Raw genomic sequence first — 19,538 nt, 5'->3', positions numbered from 1 at the left:
AGAGTGTGCCACCTCTGCACAGCCACTAACAGCAATGTATCCAGAGAGCTGGACAGTATTAGTCTCTGTGTGACTGTGAACTGTCTGAATGCCCAGTGTGTGCCACCTCTGCACAGCCACCAACAGCAATGTACTGGAAGAGTTGGACAGTATTAGTCTCTGTGTGACTGTGAACTGTCTGAATGCCCAGAGTGTGCCCTGTGTGTGTCCCCTCTGCACATCCACAAACAGCAATGTATACGAAGAGCTGGACAGTATTGCGCTCTGTGTGACTGTGGACTGTCTGAATGCCCAGAGTGTGCCCAGAGTGTGCCACCTCTGCACAGCCACCGATAGCAATGTATCCGAAGAGTTGGACAGTATTAGTCTCTGTGTGACTGTGAACTGTCTGAATGCCCAGAGTGTGCCCTGTGTGTGCCACCTCTGCACAGCCACCGACAGCAATGTATCCGAAGAGTTGGACAGTATTAGTCTCTGTTTGACCGTGAACTGTCTGAATGCCCAGAGTGTGCCCTGTGGGTGCCACATCTGCACAGCCACCAACAGCAATGTATCCAGTGAGCTGGACAGTATTAGTCTCTGTGTGACTGTGAACTGTCTGAATGCCCAGAGTGTGCCCTGTGTGTGCCACCTCTGCACAGCCACCGACAGCAATGTATCCGAAGAGTTGGACAGTATTAGTCTCTGTGTGTCTGTGAACTCAAGAGCTCCAAGAAGAACTGCCGAGCCCTCGAGAAAGCCTGGAGAAGAGAACCAACACCGGACAACACGACCGCCCTCAAGCTGGCCACCCGGAAGCACCACCAACTGATCCACGCCACCAAGAAAACTGCATTCAAGGACCGGCTGGACAACAACGCACACAACTGCAAGGAACTCTTCAACATCGTCAAAGAGCTCTCCAACCCCAACGCCGGAAACAACGACATCACCCCATCGCAAGACCTCTGCAATTCCCTCGCCTCCTACTTCCACAACAAGATCGCGGACATACACAACAGCTTCAGCACTCAACCGACGCACGCCACAACCGAACCAACGCCCCCCACCACCACCCTCCGCGCCTGGACTCCGATCAGCACCGAAGACACCATTCGCATGATGAACTCCATCCACTCCGGATCTCCGACCGACCCCTGCCCTCACCACAACTTCAACAAGGCCGACGCGGTCATCGCACCCCACCTACGGGACATCATCAACACCTCCTTCGACACCGCCACCTTCCCGGAGAGCTGGAAGCACGCCGAACTCAGCGCCCTTCTAAAGAAACCTACAGTGGACCCCACCGAACTCAAGAATTACCGCCCCATCTCGCTCCTCCCGTTCCCAGCCAAAGTCATAGAGAAGACCGTCAACAAGCAGCTGGCCGCCTTCCTCGAGACGAATGGATCCCTCGACCCCTCCCAGTCTGGCTTCCGAGCCAACCACAGCACCGAAACCACCCTCATCGCTGCCACCGATGACATCCGAGCCCTGATGAACAACGGAGAAACAGCGGCCCTCATCCTCCTAGACCTCTCCGCGGCATTCGACACTGTCTGCCATCGCACCCTAGTGCAGCGCCTCAGCAACGTCGGAATCCAGGAGAAGGCACTGGAATGGATCATCTCCTTCCTCGACGGAAGAACACAGAGAGTCCGTCTACCACCGTACAAGTCAGAGGCCACCGAAGTCATCTGCGGCGTCCCTCAAGGATCCTCGCTGAGCCCCACCCTCTTCAACGTCTACATGAGTCCCCTCGCGGCCATCGGACGCCAACACAACCTCAACATCATCTCCTACGCCGACGACACCCAGCTGATCCTCTCCCTGACCAACGACCCCGCCGCCGCCAGAGCCAACCTTCACGAAAGGATGAAAGACGTAGCCGAGTGGATGACGACCAGCCGCCTGAAACTGAACTCAGACAAGATGGAAGTCCTCATCCTGGGCTCCTCGCCCTCCGCCTGGGACGACTCCTGGTGGCCCCCCGCCCTGGGCTGCGCACCCAAACCGACAGACCACGCACGCAACCTGGGCTTCATCCTGGACTCCTCCCTCTCCATGACCAGACAAGTCAACGCCGTCTCCTCGTCATGCTTCTACATCCTGCGCATGCTACGGAAGATCTTCCGGTGGATCCCCACCGAGACCAGGAAGACGGTCACCCAGGCCCTCGTCACCAGCCGACTGGACTACGGCAATGCCCTCTACGCCGGAACCACCGCCAAGCTCCAGAAGAGACTCCAGCGGATCCAGAACGCCTCAGCCAGACTCATCCTCGACATCCCACGTCACAGCCACATCTCCGGACATCTGAAAGACCTGCATTGGCTCCCCGTCAACAAAAGAATCACCTTCCGCCTCCTCACCCACGCACACAAAGCCCTACACGATCAAGGCCCGAGCTACCTCAACAACCGCATCAACTTCTACGCTCCCAAACGACATCTCCGATCAGCCAGCCACGCCCTCGCCGCCGTCCCCCGTATCCGAAGAACGACAACAGGAGGAAGATCCTTCTCCTACCTGGCCGCCAAGACTTGGAACTCCCGACCGACCGACCTGCGCCTGACCCAAGACCACCTCTCCTTCAGGAAGAAGCTCAAGACCTGGCTATTCGAGCAGTAGCGGCACTCCCCCCCACCCCCCTTGCGCCTTGAGACCCTCCGGGTAGGTAGCGCGCTATATAAATGTCTGTGATTGATTGATTGATTGATTGAACTGTCTGAATGCCCAGAGTGTGCCCTGTGTGTGCCACCTCTGCACAGCCACCAACAGCAATGTATCCAGAGAGCTGGACAGTATTAGTCTCTGTGTGACTGTGAACTGTCTGAATGCCCAGTGTGTGCCACCTCTGCACAGCAACCAATTGCTTTTTGTTTCTAATTTCAGGGATAACTTGGGACAGACCCCCTTCTCCATGTCTGCAGACAAACCGACCAGAAATGCCTTTCGGAAGTACCGAGCCGACCATCCAGAGAAGTTCAATTACATCAAGGCCCAGGTTCATTATGGGATGGAGAAGGGGGTGGAGTATGGCGACTACGGGGCATTTTGGGTCAATAACAGCTCCTGGAGCTTGAGCAGGGAGGACTTCCTTCTGTGGGATTCTGTCATCTCTCCTTGTCCTTCTTTTCTTTCTCTCTTAATCTCCCTCTCCTTTCCTGTCTCTCTGTTTCTCCCCTACTGCGTCTTTCACGTTCTCTTTTTCCTCCTTCCTCTGTTCCTCTCCCCCTCCATCCCTTCTCATCTCTATATAGTGTGCTAGTTGATAAGTTCATACAGTATACCGAAATATGGGTGTAGACAGCTACCTATGTGTACATACCTGAATAAACATCAGAAACCTCAATTTGGCAGCACTCAAACCAGGACTGGCACTCACCAATTGCCTTCGGCTGTGACTTTCAAGTGAACCCAACTTAGTAGCTCTCCAGTAGTGCCGTTGAACCAGTGACGGTGGTAAGGGGCAGCAGGCTATAGCAGGCAGACTGTGTTGCTTCCTTCTGCCCACAGAAAGCTGTCCACTGTATTTCCTTGCTCCATATGGAGTGGATGCCTGCTGTTGACTTGCTGTAGCAATATCTGTCCATAAATGTAAGTTGAGGGCCTGTGGGGGTTGGGCGCAGCCTGGCCGGAAGCTAAGGCTGTGCTCAGCGGGGGTTAGCTGCCTTTTGTGAGAATGGATTCACGGCCTGTCCTTCGCTCTAGATAAAAGGTTTTCCTTATATCCAGGTCACTGCACTTTAAACCTACATATCACCCCTAAGGTAGGCCCTTCAGTCTAAGGGCAGGGTGCCCGATTCTTAGTGTGTGGGTACCCCTGCACGAGCAGAGGTACCCCTACAAACTCCAGACTCCATTCTCTGTGCTTTGGAAGTGCAGGACAGCCACTTTAAGGTATGTAGTGGGCACTGGCAAGTCGAAATGTGTAACTAAATAATGGCTTCCTCAAACCTGCTCTTGTTTGGTATCAAACATGTTGGAATCATGCAACTACACAGATTCCAATGTTAGTTCCATGATACAATATAATGGGTCCTCTTTAGAGGACACCCCAATACCTACCTCTGTAGCCTCACAGGGTCTGCCTGCGAGCTCGTGCTGCTGCAGACTCCAGACACTGTTCTGTCCCCTTGCTGCTGAGCTTAACTCTGGCAGGGGAAGCTGAACAAAGGACTTAATTTGAAGGAGAGGTGTGATCACATCTCCTTTAGGGTGGGAGCGCCACCAGACTGCTTTGTTGCTCTCCTTGCATAAACCAGTTTTGTCCAGTTCACGAGCCCTTGGCTCCAGCCCTGGCATGAAACCCGCCCTGTCCAACTCCCCCCCCCCCCCCCCCCCACTTCCCCCTAAAGAGGTGGCCACTTGATTCTGTCATCTTGATTCTTGACCCCTCGGAGCATCTGACTGGCTAGGCCAGCTGAGTAGCATCACTGACCTCCCCTGATATGTAGGTCACCACAGAAGATGTCCTTCTCCCTTTTAGGGTTCCCTAAGGGCTCCCCTTAGGGTGGGCCCTTAGATTCGTCCTGGACTTCGTCAAGATTCCTCAAGACCTGTCTACTGCTGGATCGAGTGAGGACCAAAGACAAGATTGCTCTTGTTTGGAAGATTCCTGCTACAACTTTGTCTCCATGCTCTTTCAAGATTCTGCAACTCCCTGGCTGTACATTCTCTGAGTCAGCAAGGATTCTGCCTGCGTCCAAGCAAGAAGTAATCTTCCTTGGAGTGAAGGAGTCACTTGCCTTCATCCGCAGTCACCTCAGCATCAGCAACCGGTATGCTGATCTGTTGTCCCACAGATATCTCCCGGCTCTGCAACACAGGTGGTGGTTTGTTGGTTCTCCAGCGGCCTGACCAGTCTTTCCTGCAACTTGGGAGACTGTAATCCCTCTCCAGCCGCCTTGAACCACATCCCTGTGCACCACGTCTGTCTGCCGTTGCCAAGGCTTTTTGACTATCCTCACTTAAGATCTTTGAGCTCTAAGAAGCCCCAGCCTCAAGCATCGCACAGCTCCAAGAACGATGTACCTATGTATCTGGGCTCCCCGGTATAGGTTTCCTGGTTTCCGGGTGTGGTGGCCCTCTAACCTTATCTGATCCAATTGATGTCCTCGGGATCCTTTGGGAAGGGTCCTGAAACAAAGAAATACCAACCGCGACTTACCCTTTGTTATCCTATAGACGTTTTGCCCGGTATAACCACTCTGCACCAGGCGCCTTGGGATCCCTACCTACTCACCATTGGTGGTTTCGTGCTTCCCCTGGGCTGCTCCATCCTTGAGTATCAGTCTTGTTTTGGTGCTCACCTTACATACCACTTGCTTACTATATGGTTTCCCCCTCCATCCCCCATAGGGGCCATATGTTTTTCTATGCTACTTACCTGTTTTTGAAGTATTTCTTGTGTGTATTTGATATCTCCAGGTAGTGCCTTGTACCGAACTACGAAGGGTTGTCTATACGGCCTAGAAAAATCTTTTTTTTCAGTGGCAAAAGCAACTTGCGAACCTCTTTACGTAAACTTGTGGGACATGTGAAGTCTTTAGGAGGGTAATCCCATGAAGGGGAATCAGAAATTGGCCACAGGTGTAGCATGTTGAATTACATGAAGTCCACAAACCTCATAGGGTGGTGTCACACTAAATGGATGATCTCATCAGTGATGCCACCAATGATGTCATGAGTGATGTAGTATGCGAGGTCATAAGCAGTGCATGCCGGGAGTGCGAGTTTTACTTAGCTTAGTAAACTAACTGGTGAATATTAATATTTGGGGGGTTATAAGTTTTTATCTTATTTCAACACCAAACTTTAATTTTTGATTTTTTCAATTCGCTTTCTATATATATATGGTGCGGTGAGCGCCGAGCTCCAGGGGCCCCCTCCAGCACTGTGCACGGGTGGTGGCTGAGAGCCCCCAGCCAGCTCCTCGACCAGCGCCATGCGGGGTTCTGGCGTGAGCCGCCTCACTTGCCAGGGGCCCCTCCAGCACTGTGCACGGGTGGTGGCTGAGTGCCCCCAGCCAGCTCCTGACCAGCGCCGTGCGGGGTTCTGGCGCGAGCCGCCTCACTTTCCAGGGGCCCCTCCAGCACTGTGCACGGGTGGTGGCTGAGAGCCCCCAGCCAGCTCCTGATCAGCGTCGTGCGGGGTTCTGGCGCGAGCCGCCTCACTTGCCAGGGGCCCCTCCAGCACTGTGCACGGGTGGTGGCTGAGAGCCCCCAGCCAGCTCCTGATCAGCGCCGTGCGGGGTTCTGGCGCGAGCCGCCTCACTTGCCAGGGGCCCCTCCAGCACTGTGCACGGGTGGTGGCTGAGAGCCCCCAGTCAGCTCCTTGACCAGCGCCGTGCGGGGTTCTGGCGCGAGCCGCCTCACTTGCCAGGGGCCCCTCCAGCACTGTGCCAGGTGGTGGCTGAGAGCCCCCAGCCAGCTCCTTGACCAGCGCCGTGCGGGGTTCTGGCGCAAGCCGCCTCACTTGCCAGGGGCCCCTCCAGCACTGTGCACGGCTGGTGGCTGAGAGTCCCCAGCCAGCTTTGACCAGCGCCATGCTGGGTTCTGGCGCGAGCCGCCTCACGTGCCAGGGGCCCCTCCAGCACAGTGCACGGGTGGTGGCTCAGAGCCCCCAGCCAGCTCCTTGACCAGCGCCGTGCGGGGTTCTGGCGTGAGCCGCCTCACGTGCTCTGCTCCCAACCAGGAGCAGGTAGAATATACCTGCCCGGGAGCATGTGGGCAGGGCATAGATGTACTTTCTCTACACGCCCTCTCCTGGGCAGGGAACCAATTTGTTCCAGAGGATGGGGTCCCCTGGACACTACAATCGAGCTCCGGGGGATAGGACCTCTGAAGCTGATCTTGGGGGTGGAGGGGTCCCACCACACCCCCTCACCCTAAAAATACACTGGTCCCAGGAGATGGGGTACCCGGGCCTCTTTGAGGCCCCTCTCCATTATAAAAATACCGCCACTGAGGGGTGGGGTCCCCAGGCCTCATTAAGGGCAGGGGAAGAGCGCCACACACCCCTCCCCAAAATGTTTCTACTGTCCCCAGGAGCTGGGGTTCTCGGGGCCTCGCGCCACTCCATATTGTACAAATACTGGACCTGGGGGGCGGCTCGGGGTTCTGGCGCAAGCCGCCTCACTTGCCAGGGGCCCCTCCAGCACTGTGCACGGGTGGTGGCTGAGAGTCCCCAGCCAGCTCCTTGACCAGTGCCATGCTGGGTTCTGGCGCGAGCCGCCTCACGTGCCAGGGGCCCCTCCAGCACTGTGCACGGGTGGTGGCTGAGAGCCCCCAGCCAGCTCCTTGACCAGCGCCGTGCGGGGTTCTGGCGTGAGCCGCCTCACATGCTCTGCTCCCAACCAGGAGCAGGTAGAATATACCTGCCCGGGAGCATGTGGGCAGGGCATAGATGTACTTTCTCTACACGCCCTCTCCTGGGAGGGGAACCAATTTGTTCCAGAGGATGGGTTCCCCTGGACACTACAATCGAGCTCCGGGGGATAGGATCTCTGAAGCTGATCTTGGGGGTGGAGGGGTCCCACCACACCCCCTCACCCTAAAAATACACTGGTCCCAGGAGATGGGGTACCCGGGCCTCTTTGAGGCCCCTCTCCATTATAAAAATACCGCCCCTGAGGGGTGGGGTCCCCAGGCCTCATTAAGGGCAGGGGAAGAGCGCCACACACCCCTCCCCAAAATGTTTCTACTGTCCCCAGGAGCTGGGGTTCTCGGGGCCTCGCGCCACTCCATATTGTACAAATACTGGACCTGGGGGGCGGCTCGGGGTTCTGGGGCGAGCTGCCTCACTTGCCAGGGGCCCCCCCAGCACTGTGCACGGGTGGTGGCTGAGAGCCCCCAGCCAGCTCCTCGACCAGCGCCATGCGGGGTTCTGGCGTGAGCCGCCTCACTTGCCAGGGGCCCCTCCAGCACTGTGCATGGGTGGTGGCTGAGAGCCCCAGCCAGCTCCTGACCAGCGCCGTGCGGGATTCTGGCGCGAGCCGCCTCACTTGCCAGGGGCCCCTCCAGCACTGTGCACGGGTGGTGGCTGAGAGCCCCCAGCCAGCTCCTGATCAGCGCCGTGCGGGGTTCTGGCGCGAGCCGCCTAACTTGCCAGGGGCCCCTCTAGCACTGTGCACGGGTGGTGGCTGAGAGCCCCCAGCCAGCTCCTGATCAGTGCCATGCGGGGTTCTGGCGCGAGCCGCCTCACTTGCCAGGGGCCCCTCCAGCCCTGTGCACGGGTGGTGGCTGAGAGCCCCCAGCCAGCTCCTTGACCAGCGCCGTGCGGGGTTCTGGCGCGAGCCGCCTCACTTGCCAGGGGCCCCTCCAGCACTGTGCCAGGTGGTGGCTGAGAGCCCCCAGCCAGCTCCTTGACCAGCGCCGTGCGGGGTTCTGGCGCAAGCCGCCTCACTTGCCAGGGGCCCCTCCAGCACTGTGCACGGGTGGTGGCTGAGAGCCCCCAGCCAGCTCCTTGACCAGCGCCATGCTGGATTCTGGCGCGAGCCACCTCACGTGCCAGGGGCCCCTCCAGCACAGTGCACGGGTGGTGGCTGAGAGCCCCCAGCCAGCTCCATGACCAGCGCCGTGCGGGGTTCTGGCGTGAGCCGCCTCACGTGCTCTGCTCCCAACCAGGAGCAGGTAGAATATACCTGCCCTGGAGCATGTGGGCAGGGCATAGATGTACTTTCTCTACACGCCCTCTCCTGGGCAGGGAACCAATTTGTTCCAGAGGATGGGGTCCCCTGGACACTACAATCGAGCTCCGGGGGATAGGATCTCTGAAGCTGATCTTGGGGGTGGAGGGGTCCCACCACACCCCCTCACCCTAAAAATACACTGGTCCCAGGAGATGGGGTACCTGGGCCTCTTTGAGGCCCCTCTCCATTATAAAAATACCGCCCCTGAGGGGTGGGGTCCCCAGGCCTCATTAAGGGCAGGAGAAGAGCACCACACACCCCTCCCCAAAATGATTCTACTGTCCCCAGGAGCTGGGGTTCTCGGGGCCTCGCGCCACTCCATATTGTACAAATACTGGACCTGGGGGGCGGCTCGTGGAGTAGTGCGATCTCCACTCCCCCAAACATTATAATTCACATCTGCGCACCCTCTTTTCATTGTATATATTGTGTGACATGCTCTCAGCCATGGCAAAAACCAAAGGAAATGATGGACGGAGTGTTGAACATTGCAAGCACTCACCCCCAGTCAACTGATCTGGGTTTAATCCATCACCGTTCTTTAGCCCACTCTGCCACCGCAGTTCAGACATGGCCATATGCAAATCAGTCTGACCCTGTGCCTCATGGGAACAGTCCAGCCCGAACTGCCAAGCCATGTCTTCCCTGGACCGGAAACAAGCCTCCTAGGACCGGTTTCTGGCATTTCAGCCGTCTTCAGCCAGGCTTGCTTGAATCCAGTGGCAAAGTGAGCAAGGGACTCACGTCTGAGCATACCCTGCCAACTTATGGCGAACAAAGCAAAAACCAAAGGAAATGATGGACGGAGTGTTGAACATTGCAAGCACTCACCCCCAGTCAACTGATCTGGGTTTAATCCATCACCGTTCTTTAGCCCACTCTGCCACCGCAGTTCAGACATGGCCATATGCAAATCAGTCTGACCCTGTGCCTCATGGGAACAGTCCAGCCCGAACTGCCAAGCCATGTCTTCCCTGGACTGGAAACAAGCTTCCTAGGACCGGTTTCTGGCATTTCAGCCGTCTTCAGCCAGGCTTGCTTGAATCCAGTGGCAAAGTGAGCAAGGGACTCACGTCTGAGCATACCCTGCCAACTTATGGCGAACAAATGCAAAAACCAAAGGAAAAGTTGGCAGGGTATGCTCAGACGTGAGTCCCTTGCTCACTTTGCCCACAAGGATCCCTGAAACTGCCCATCACTGCTCGTCACAGGCGCCGCCATCATGCCCCCTACACCCAGCAGCCCTCTCGACTGCGTAAGAAGGATGGTGCTTTCAGTATTGCAATCCGTGTCTCATCACCAGCGAAGGCGGCCCCCATACCAACCAAAGCAGGTGATGCACAGTGATGCAAACAGAAAGTGCACCCATTTCAAGTGTCATGCTTTGACATACTAAGGCAGGTGTTACCTCATCTAGTCTTCTCCAGGGCCTAATCATAGCTAAATCTAACTTCATTTGACAAATGATGCATGCAAATTTCACTGTCATTGTTTATTAAACAAAAATGGCACCCTACATTCACAAGCATTGTATAAAAATAGGTAAGAGCTACTTTAAAGCTTCCACATCCTTAAAATCAGGAGCTTCTACAGAGGTGCCCATGATGACCTGATCATCATGAGCTGCTCCCTCCAATGTGTACAGACTTGCAGGTTTGTGGTAACACATCATGTCAAAGGCATCTGTGGCGGTCTTAAGGGAGGATTGTTGCTGCTTGTCAGTAGAGGAAGAACGCTGAAGCGGTTCCCAAAACATATGAGCTCATTATTCCACAGCGAGAGAGAAGTTACAGATGGAGACAGTTCCAGTCAATCTACTTAGGAGTGGGTATCTCGGTAAATTCAGACCAAGATCTTACTGTTTGCTTCTTCTGACGATCTTAAAAAAAAACAAAGCAACATCTTGATATCTACCGGTCTCCGTCAATAAGGTGAGCGAACAAAGCGACATCTTGATATCTACCGGTCTCCGTCAATAAGGTGAACGAACAAAGCGACATCTTGATATCTACCGGTCTCCGTCAATAAGGTGAACGAACAAAGCGACATCTTGATATCTACCGGTCTCCGTCAATAAGGTGAACGAACAAAGCGACATCTTGATATCTACCGGTCTCCGTCAATAAGGTGAACGAACAAAGCGACATCTTGATATCTACCGTTCTCCGTCAATAAGGTGAACGAACAAAGCGACATCTTGATATCTACCAGTCTCTGTCAATAAGGTGAACGAACAAAGCGACATCTTGATATCTACCGGTCTCCGTCAATAAGGTGAACGAACAAAGCGACATCTTGATATCTACCGGTCTCCGTCAATAAGGTGAATGAACAAAGCGACATCTTGATATCTACCGGTCTCCGTCAATAAGGTGAACGAACAAAGCGACATCTTGATATCTACCGGTCTCCGTCAATAAGGTGAATGAACAAAGCGACATCTTGATATCTACCGGTCTCCGTCAATAAGGTGAACGAACAAAGCGACATCTTGATATCTACCGGTCTCCGTCAATAAGGTGAACGAACAAAGCGACATCTTGATATCTACCGGTCTCCGTCAATAAGGTGAACGAACAAAACGGCATCTTGATATCTACCGGTCTCCGTCAATAAGGTGAACGAACAAAGCGACATCTTGATATCTACCGGTCTCCGTCAATAAGGTGAACGAACAAAGCGACATCGTGATATCTACCGGTCTCCGTCAATAAGGTGAACGAACAAAGCGACATCGTGATATCTACCGGTCTCCGTCAATAAGGTGAACGTTACTGTTGATGATTCTAGGAAAAGACTCAACAGAATTGGCTTTTATTGAAGCTTAGGGAAAGACTCTTCTCACCAAAAAACATTGCTTTTCGGCTTAGGTTTGCAAACCAGCTCCTGAATGAAACCCAACTTCTGGAACAGTAGCCTCTTGTCCGATAAGACCCCAGTGGAGGTGCTTGACTGTAAGGCAGCGCATTTGATGAAAAACAATTCTGAATATTGTTATAAGAATCTCACATCAACCTCCGGCATAGTGATGGAAGCATGATGCGTCTGGCCTGCTAGGCAGCCGCGGGACTTGAACACCTCTCGTTCACTTATCTCTCTAACCATCTTCTTCTACCACCATTGACAGACAAAGCCTTCTTCTAGTTTCTGCTCCATCTTTATGTATCTTTAGCTCTCACTCTACAGCCCTCTTTTTGTCTTCAGCGTTGTGCCCTCTTTTGGTAGTAAGAATGTCTCTCCTCTACCACCTCTTTCAAGATCCCAGAACCCCTGACTGCGGAGCTCGAAGCCAAGAAGGAGGAGAAGAAACGGGCTCAGAAAGTGCTTAAGAAGCAGCGCGAGAAAGCAGAAAAGGAAGAGAAGAAACGAAAAGAGGAAGAAGAGGCGGAAAAGAAGAGGTTTGCAGCCTTGAGTGACCGTGAAAAGGTGAGACTGCAGTTATGTTGATTTTTAAAATGTAAATTCCAAAATGAACTGCAGCTTGAGGCTCACAGCTGATAAAATATGAGATGAAACTAGACCATAATGGTAAATTATAGAAGTATTGTAAAGGGCTTCAACATCTTTACTTTTGCATTTTAAAAAGGGCACAATAAACAGTTAATGTGTAGAACCACTAACTTCTCATAACTAACACCTGAAAAGGAGACTATAGTGGAGGACGCATGGGCCTCAACGTGAGCCCCCATGGACCTTCAGGACGGCCCAGAGCAGCAGAGCTCTTTGAAGTGATTGGCTGCCAGGCACTCTGCCATCCAATCACAGTGCTCCCTAGGCTCCCTCCTGCTGGGTTGGGGGCGGGGGTGGTGGAGGTATGCGACTAGGTGGAGTGCAACACATTGAAATGTAACGCGCCAAACATTTGTACCTCCTTCGGGGTGTCATTGTCCTGGTCGACGCTGCAGTCTTGACAACTCTGATATACAAATCTTTATGGCTGAGCACCAAATTATGAAGTCTAACAATCCTGGAGGGAAGCCCTGGCACTAAAAGGCTCCAATGATGTCACATTTCTGTGTCCTAGCTGTAATCAGCAGTTGGATTTTCCATTTGTGTCATCTCTTCACAGCTCTTCTCTAAGGTAACAAGTGGAGCTAACCTTATTGTTTTGCCAAGGGCACGTAGCCAGTAGGGGGAGGGCAAGAGGTGCAGATCTTAGCGTGACCAGGAAAGGATGTTGAGCCTCAGCCCACCTCAGTTGAGTCCTACTCTGCCCTCCTGAATATCTATGGTTTCCTCCCTCCTTCAGCCTACCTTGGAGTCTCAACTATTCTTAAATATTTACTGTGTGTTCTTCCTCGAGTCTCCGTCTTCAGTATTCAGAGGCGTACAGGCTTCCGCATCTCAAGTTTCACCTTGGTCATCCATAGGGGCTTCTGGGATGGGCATCGTAGTGGTCTGCTGTCACATACTCTGCTGATACATTCTCAGATCCTTGCTGACAGTTTCTCTTGTCTTAGAGGGCCCTTGCTGCTGAGAAAAGACTCGCTGCCCAGCTGTCCAGTACTGGAACGACCATAGCAAACACCAGGTACACAAGATGCATTACTTCCTTCACCTTCGTCTATTGAAAATGTGCTTGGTATTGTGCTTAGCCCAGTGAATATATGAGTGAATTTAGTTGCTTGACGTGCACACTATGAACTCAGTCGCTTCTAGTTTTCAGTCCTTGAGAGTTGGGCCACAGGGAGCTAGTTATTTAGGAAACATTGCACAAATTGCTCAGAGGCTAAAGCTGTGATTCATGCCCTGGTCTCCTGGCTCCAAAGGTCCCCTCTAGTTCACATTCAGTCCCATTGAGTCTGCACAGAAGCCCCTCAGCCCTGACAGGGCACCCATCCAACCGCATCATTCACAGGCATTTGCTCCAGAGTTTGAGGGTGCTTCTTTCACTTATTCCCTAGGCCATCTGTAAAGTATAACATATTTAGAGCTTTGGACCAGATGTACTAAACCTTCTTACCATCGCAAAGGTTCCAATTTAGAGTTTGTGACCGCAAAAGAGTACACAACCCATTTTAGGAGGTGGTAAAGTTTTCCCGAATCCTAACATGGCATGGCGGCTGTATACTGAATCTCAATTTGTTAGAGGTGTGTTGTGGGCATCCTTTCTAAATATCAATTCAGTGGCAGATGGATCAGTGGCTTGTGACTGGAAGTCCAGCTGTAAACCTTTGAAACGTGACACTCCTAATTTGAGGCGGGAACTTGTGCACAGAATGGAAGGAGTCCACTTTGGACCCCTTCCCCTTTGTAAATTTGAGCGCAAGTTTCAGGGGGAGCAGGTAGTGGGCAAGGGGGCCGCTGCCAGCTCTCTCTGAAACTCTTGAACAATTAAAACAAAACAAAAATCATTTTTCAAAAGCAGTCCGATAGATGGTGGTGTGCTGACCCACGCATCCCCGCAACTCTGGCTAATCAGTGTAAGTCGCAATGCTGGTTAGGTAGCCAGGTCTGAATCGGAATCTTGCGAACCAACCTTGTAGTACATAGATTGCTTCGCAAAATTAGACAGTGTTGAGAAAGATAGAGAGTGCAATCACTTTTTGTGACTATGGCCAGTACCTTGATACATCGGTCCCTTAATTACTTGTCCCTTTTTTTTCATCAAGTGTCTTAGTTTTTCCTTTTGCTCCTATGCAAGTACCATTGAGGCTCCATTTTAAAGCCGTTTCCAAGTAATAAGAAAGAAAGACACTCTTGGGTCGGGAGCTGTGTCAAAGGCCTTTAAGAATTAGGCGGGTGTAGTGGTTTGATTACTTGACTTTAACTCTGTCCAGCTCCTCCTCACCGGTCCCTGACTATCACCACAAGATCACGGCGAAGGCTCACCACAGACCAGCAACTTGTCTCCCAAGCTCAACAAAACAGTTTTTAGTGTCCCTATCTCCTCTGTCTTTCGAAGGAGGAGTATAAGAGTGTTGGAGTCCACAAAAAGTCACAGAACATCAATCACAAACCAACTAATCAAGGTGACCACAACCACTCCGTGACCTGAAGATAACCAGTAAGACTTCCTTACCCATCAGGACACAGCGAGTAGAAAGAGGTGCATTGATCGAACTGCCAAATGTGGACTACCCATTGGCAGTACCTGTGAAGAGCTATACATAAGGAGCAAAGAAGATTAGGCCACACAGATGAGGCCCCAAAGACCACTGATCCATGAGACAACCACACCACAGGGAAGCACTAAGTGGAAAACCAAAGCAGGCAAAAACCAAGAGAGTGACTGAAAATGAACAAAGATCCTGCCAGATGCAGCTACTGGTGTATCAGAAAAGCAGGAGGAAAGCAACCAACCAGAAGAAAGGTCTCGGGTAGTATACAACGAGCCCTTTGGTTATAGCCATCCGCATTCACCATCGGGAAGATACTGATGGCCAGACACGCGATTCCAAGATGTCGTTCACTCGCATAAGGTATTTACCTTCACAGAAGCACCGTTTTGTGTCTGTTTTTACTAAGACTAATCTAGCTTACTGTTTGTGTTCTATTACTATTCTCAAGCTGGTAAATTTTTACTGTAGATTACTTTTAGTTTTTCGGCACTGGCTTTATTCAGCTTGATTGCTCAGATTTATTCTATGCATGCATACCCATCAGCATTGCCTAATTGTACGCATTTACAGATGAACCCCTATTTCTGATACAATTACACAACTAGGATGCAGTCAGGCAGAGACTATTGTGATATCAATACTGTGGAGCATAAGTCGTGGGTGGATACTGTGGAGCATAAGTCGTGGGTGGATACTGTGGAGCATAAGACGTGGGTGGATACTGTGAAGCATAAGACGTGGGTGGATACTGTGGAGCATAAGACGTGGGTGGATACTGTGGAGCATAAGACGTGAGTGGATACTGTGGCACATAAGACGTGGGTGGATACTGTGGAGCATAAGACGTGGGTGGATACTGTGAAGCATAAGACGTGGGTGGATACTGTGGAGTATAAGACGTGGGTAAATACTGTGGAGCATAAGACGTGGGTGGATACTGTGGAGCATAAGACGTGGGTGGATACAGTGAAGCATAAGGCATGGGTGGATACCGTGAAGCATAAGACGTGGGTGGATACTGTGGAGTATAAGATGTGGGTAAATACTGTGGAGCATAAGACGTGGGTAAATACTGTGGAGCATAAGACGTGGGTGGATACTGTGGAGCATAAGACGTGGGTGGATACTGTGAAGCATAAGACGTGGGTGGATACTGTGGAGCATAAGACGTGGGTGGATACTGTGGAGCATAAGATGTGGGTGGATACTGTGAAGCATAACACGTGGGTGGATACTGTGAAGCATAAGATGTGGGTGGATACTGTGAAGCATAAGACGTGGGTAGATACTGTGGAGTATAAGACGTGGGTAAATACTGTGGAGCATAAGACGTGGGTGGATACTGTGGAGTATAAGACGTGGGTAAATACTGTGAAGCATAAGACGTGGGTAGATACTATCAACCATAAGATTTTGGTGTATGCTGTGGAGTTGAAATAGACCTGGGCTCGAGTAAACCGAGTCATGCACATGCATCGTGCAGAAATAGTGCAATACAAAGCCAGTTTACTGCTACCACACACGGGCCCCATACGGCATACACCAAAATGTTGGAAGCCAGCGTACCTTCAGCCGTTCCCACCAGCGTGCTGCTCTGTGAGACCACACACCCGAGATCACCACACCAGTCAGCCCAGAAACAAGATGGCAGCCAACTGATTTCTGTGTCGCAGGCAAAACAATGACAGTGAACAGGAGTGATTGAGCGTGGAGGGCCAAAGACCCTGGATCTACGGGATCACTGTGCTGCATAGACTCTGTCATGAGCAGCAAAGGTTGAAGCCAAATGTCCTTTAAGCAGGAAATTACCAGACCTGCCAACAGTGCCGCTAGTGGAAGCCAGTCAATACTACTTGTATGTGGATGAGAGGGAAGTGGGGTTGGAGAGGTGAGGTCCGCAGTAGATGCGAGTCATATTCTCTCAAAAGATGACTATCATCCCTCTTACGGTGTGCAGGCACAATCCAGCTGCCTTATTCCCTGTTAAACCAAATAGATTCAATATGTCACTTTCTCCTAAAAAAGGGTGCAAAACTGAGAAAGATTAAAACATACTTCCCTAGGGGAGGGAAATTGCAGAAGCTCCTACGTACGGAGCATGTCTCTCGGGGAGGCAGGAAAAATGTATAGTTTACGTAGGAATCTTTTCGTGTCTCAATGAAAGAAAGAATTCATAAAGTTTGATGCCCATGCAATGCCACAGATCCTCTTAGATCTCCAGGATCTAGAGAATGGAGACCAAAGCGTTTTATTGCAAGCCTTGTGATCTACTCACACTTGGATGGAAAGGAGCTTTTTAAAGATATTCGATCCTGGTTATCGAGAAGCAGCCTATTGATAGTAATATTAGGTTCTGGCCTCCCGGCAGACACCGCCATGGCTAGATCCTGTCTCATCATTGCAGACTCCATAATAGTATCAATTTTGTATCATTCCCTCATCGTGTTACTAAAACCGTTGGGCCTGTTCAGTTACGCATTGACTTTGGTGATGCAGTTTATACGGATGTAGTATTTCGCTAAGACTGAATAAGTGGGAACAATCCACGCACCTAAAAACATACACAATCACCCTGTAGATCCTATTCAAAACCTCTTATAGCAGGCAGAGAAGCTTTTACAGTCAAGGCCCTAAATGTTTTGCTCAGAGATGAATGTCTTAAACGTGATGCAATCCAAGATCCAGCTTTAAATGTCTATTTTAAGTTCCCAAGTATAAATACAAGAGATGTGGACCTTTTCATGTCCAAGATACTCGAACCTGCAACAATCTGCTGTGCCGCCTTCATCCTAACTCCAGCCATTCGAGACTCTGGAACATCTTAGTCTCTCTTATTCCCATGCATCAAGGTGTTTGAGGGCGTACTCTCACGACCGTGCCAAGAGCCTGTTCACAAGTGTATGTTTCTGATCTCTCCTAATACACCTAAATAAAATAAATACCTTCTAAGGATTTTGGCTGCTCTGAGGCCCTTAACTTCCTCCCCTCTTGAAGAGTGAACCTAAACGTCTTTCCATGGCCCCTCCAGAATCATAATGTGTGGACTCTGTGGACCGAATATTCTTTGTCTCTGGCAGTCTTGTCCTCCATGGAGCCTTCTAGGCTACTATGTCCACACCCTCTGGGAGAGGCCAAAACTGACTGCATGTTAGTCTTCTGTATAATATTTAAAGAATGCCTGTTGTCAATCGGGTCAGCAATAGTTTAGATGCTTCCAAACAGATCCTGAAGAGTGGCCTGGATTCTGTCGAAATCATGTATTGCTTCATTGGCACTGACGTCACTGCATTACCAGGCTAAGGTGTGTCCCAGTGGGTTCTCAGGAGACATCCAAGCAATCCCCAAAGTCATGCCCTTCGATGAAGAGCAGCATTTCGATGAGAAGGCTGACTTCTCTGTAGAGCGCTTCAAAAAACAGCAAAGCTACGGCTCACTTGCTTGGCTTAGCCACCTCAGCAAGGCAGTTCCATCAACAAGGTAGAAAATGTTGAGGCTGTTCCAGGTCACAAGTATCCTGGCAGCGCCAAACTTTGTAGCTGTTCCAGACATGCCAACAGATGTGCCATTTCTCCCAGTAGATGGGATAAACTCACAGTTTTCCACCAGTTGGGAGAGGAATACAATGATTAGCTGGGTCATCCACCTAATCCACAAAGTCTGTGCCCTACCCTTTCCTGTGCCCTATGCCGGACGACCTGGTCTCCACCAGGACATGACGGCCGCTCCACGCAAATGTGCTGCAAGTTATGGCAGCTTTCCAACAAATATCAGGAATCCATATATTCCCATACTTGGATAACTTGCTACACAATCATCTCACATTTATCACATTTTACTCCCACATGGATGCTATACATCATAGGGGAGCGATGCGGGACACAACGCATAAGAAGGATATTCCTCCTCAGAGGGTTATGACTATACAGTAGATGATTTTGATGTTTCTCACACAGATTCCGGTCCTACACATCTTACTCTGATGGCTCTCATGGCCTCATGCATCATTTTGGTTGGTGCCACATGCTAGACTGTGGATGGGAGGCCTGAGTGGTGCCTGAAAAACCAGTGGCTCCAACATGCAGGAAGCCGCTTGGCCTACATCCATTACTTTGAGCAGTCTTTTTAGGTCTGCACTAGTGGATGTGTCTCACCAATTTTTCCCTCCCGCCCCGTGGAGTTACAGGCCACCCTTGTCACTACTGTCTGGCAGAGAGGTACCGTGATACGTGCCTCTTCTGCTTTCCAGTGAGACGTCAGACTCGAAAGCGTGAGACAGCACTTATCAAGTTGCCTCTCTGCCAGACACCCAGGGGCTCTTGATGAGCCTTGCTTACCCCCAGATTTATGGGGTCTCAATGAGGAATAGGCTGTGATTTACACCAGGAATCTAGACGCTTCCAAATGATTACTTTTGGCATTTTTCAGGCAGCAATATATCTAAAGACAGAAATATCATGCCCTGATGAAGTCCACGGGCAGTGGACGAAACGCATTGGCTGCTCTGTGTTATTCAGAAAAAAATAAAGATTACTTTGGACGTAATTGAGAAGGAATGGACATACTTTTTGTAAAAATTTGATTGTGCGGTGCACTTCACATGTATATGTTGAACCTTTTCAGATCCTCTGATCGCTTCTTGGAAACGGCGGTTGCAGTGGATGTGCACGCAACATTGCTCTTCGTAATTGAAATTGGGACATTTTTGGGAGAATAAGTAGGGAGGTGCGATTACTATAAACGCTTGCCGTTTCATTGTGTTCCATGTACACTTGTCACGACAGCCTACTTGTTAAGATGGC

At 51.3% G+C, this 19,538-nt stretch overlaps 1 protein-coding gene across 5 annotated transcripts in view; it reads left to right on the top strand.

Moving 5' to 3' along the window:
* ANKZF1 (ankyrin repeat and zinc finger peptidyl tRNA hydrolase 1) overlaps positions 1–19,538 on the top strand; it is a 247,030-nt gene that overhangs the window by 217,444 nt on the left and 10,048 nt on the right. For all 5 annotated transcript variants that reach the window (XM_085650150.1, XM_085650153.1, XM_085650149.1 and 2 more), the window contains 3 exons: positions 2,878–2,989; positions 11,936–12,103; positions 13,138–13,208. In XM_085650150.1, the coding sequence (XP_085506276.1) occupies positions 2,878–2,989; positions 11,936–12,103; positions 13,138–13,208 (351 nt within the window). The remainder of the gene's footprint in view (positions 1–2,877; positions 2,990–11,935; positions 12,104–13,137; positions 13,209–19,538) is intronic.

The sequence above is a fragment of the Triturus cristatus genome, chromosome 3_2 (assembly GCF_964204655.1).
Source record: "Triturus cristatus chromosome 3_2, aTriCri1.1, whole genome shotgun sequence".
NCBI lineage: Eukaryota > Metazoa > Chordata > Amphibia > Caudata > Salamandridae > Triturus > Triturus cristatus.
This window is presented reverse-complemented; position numbering and strand designations above follow the sequence as displayed.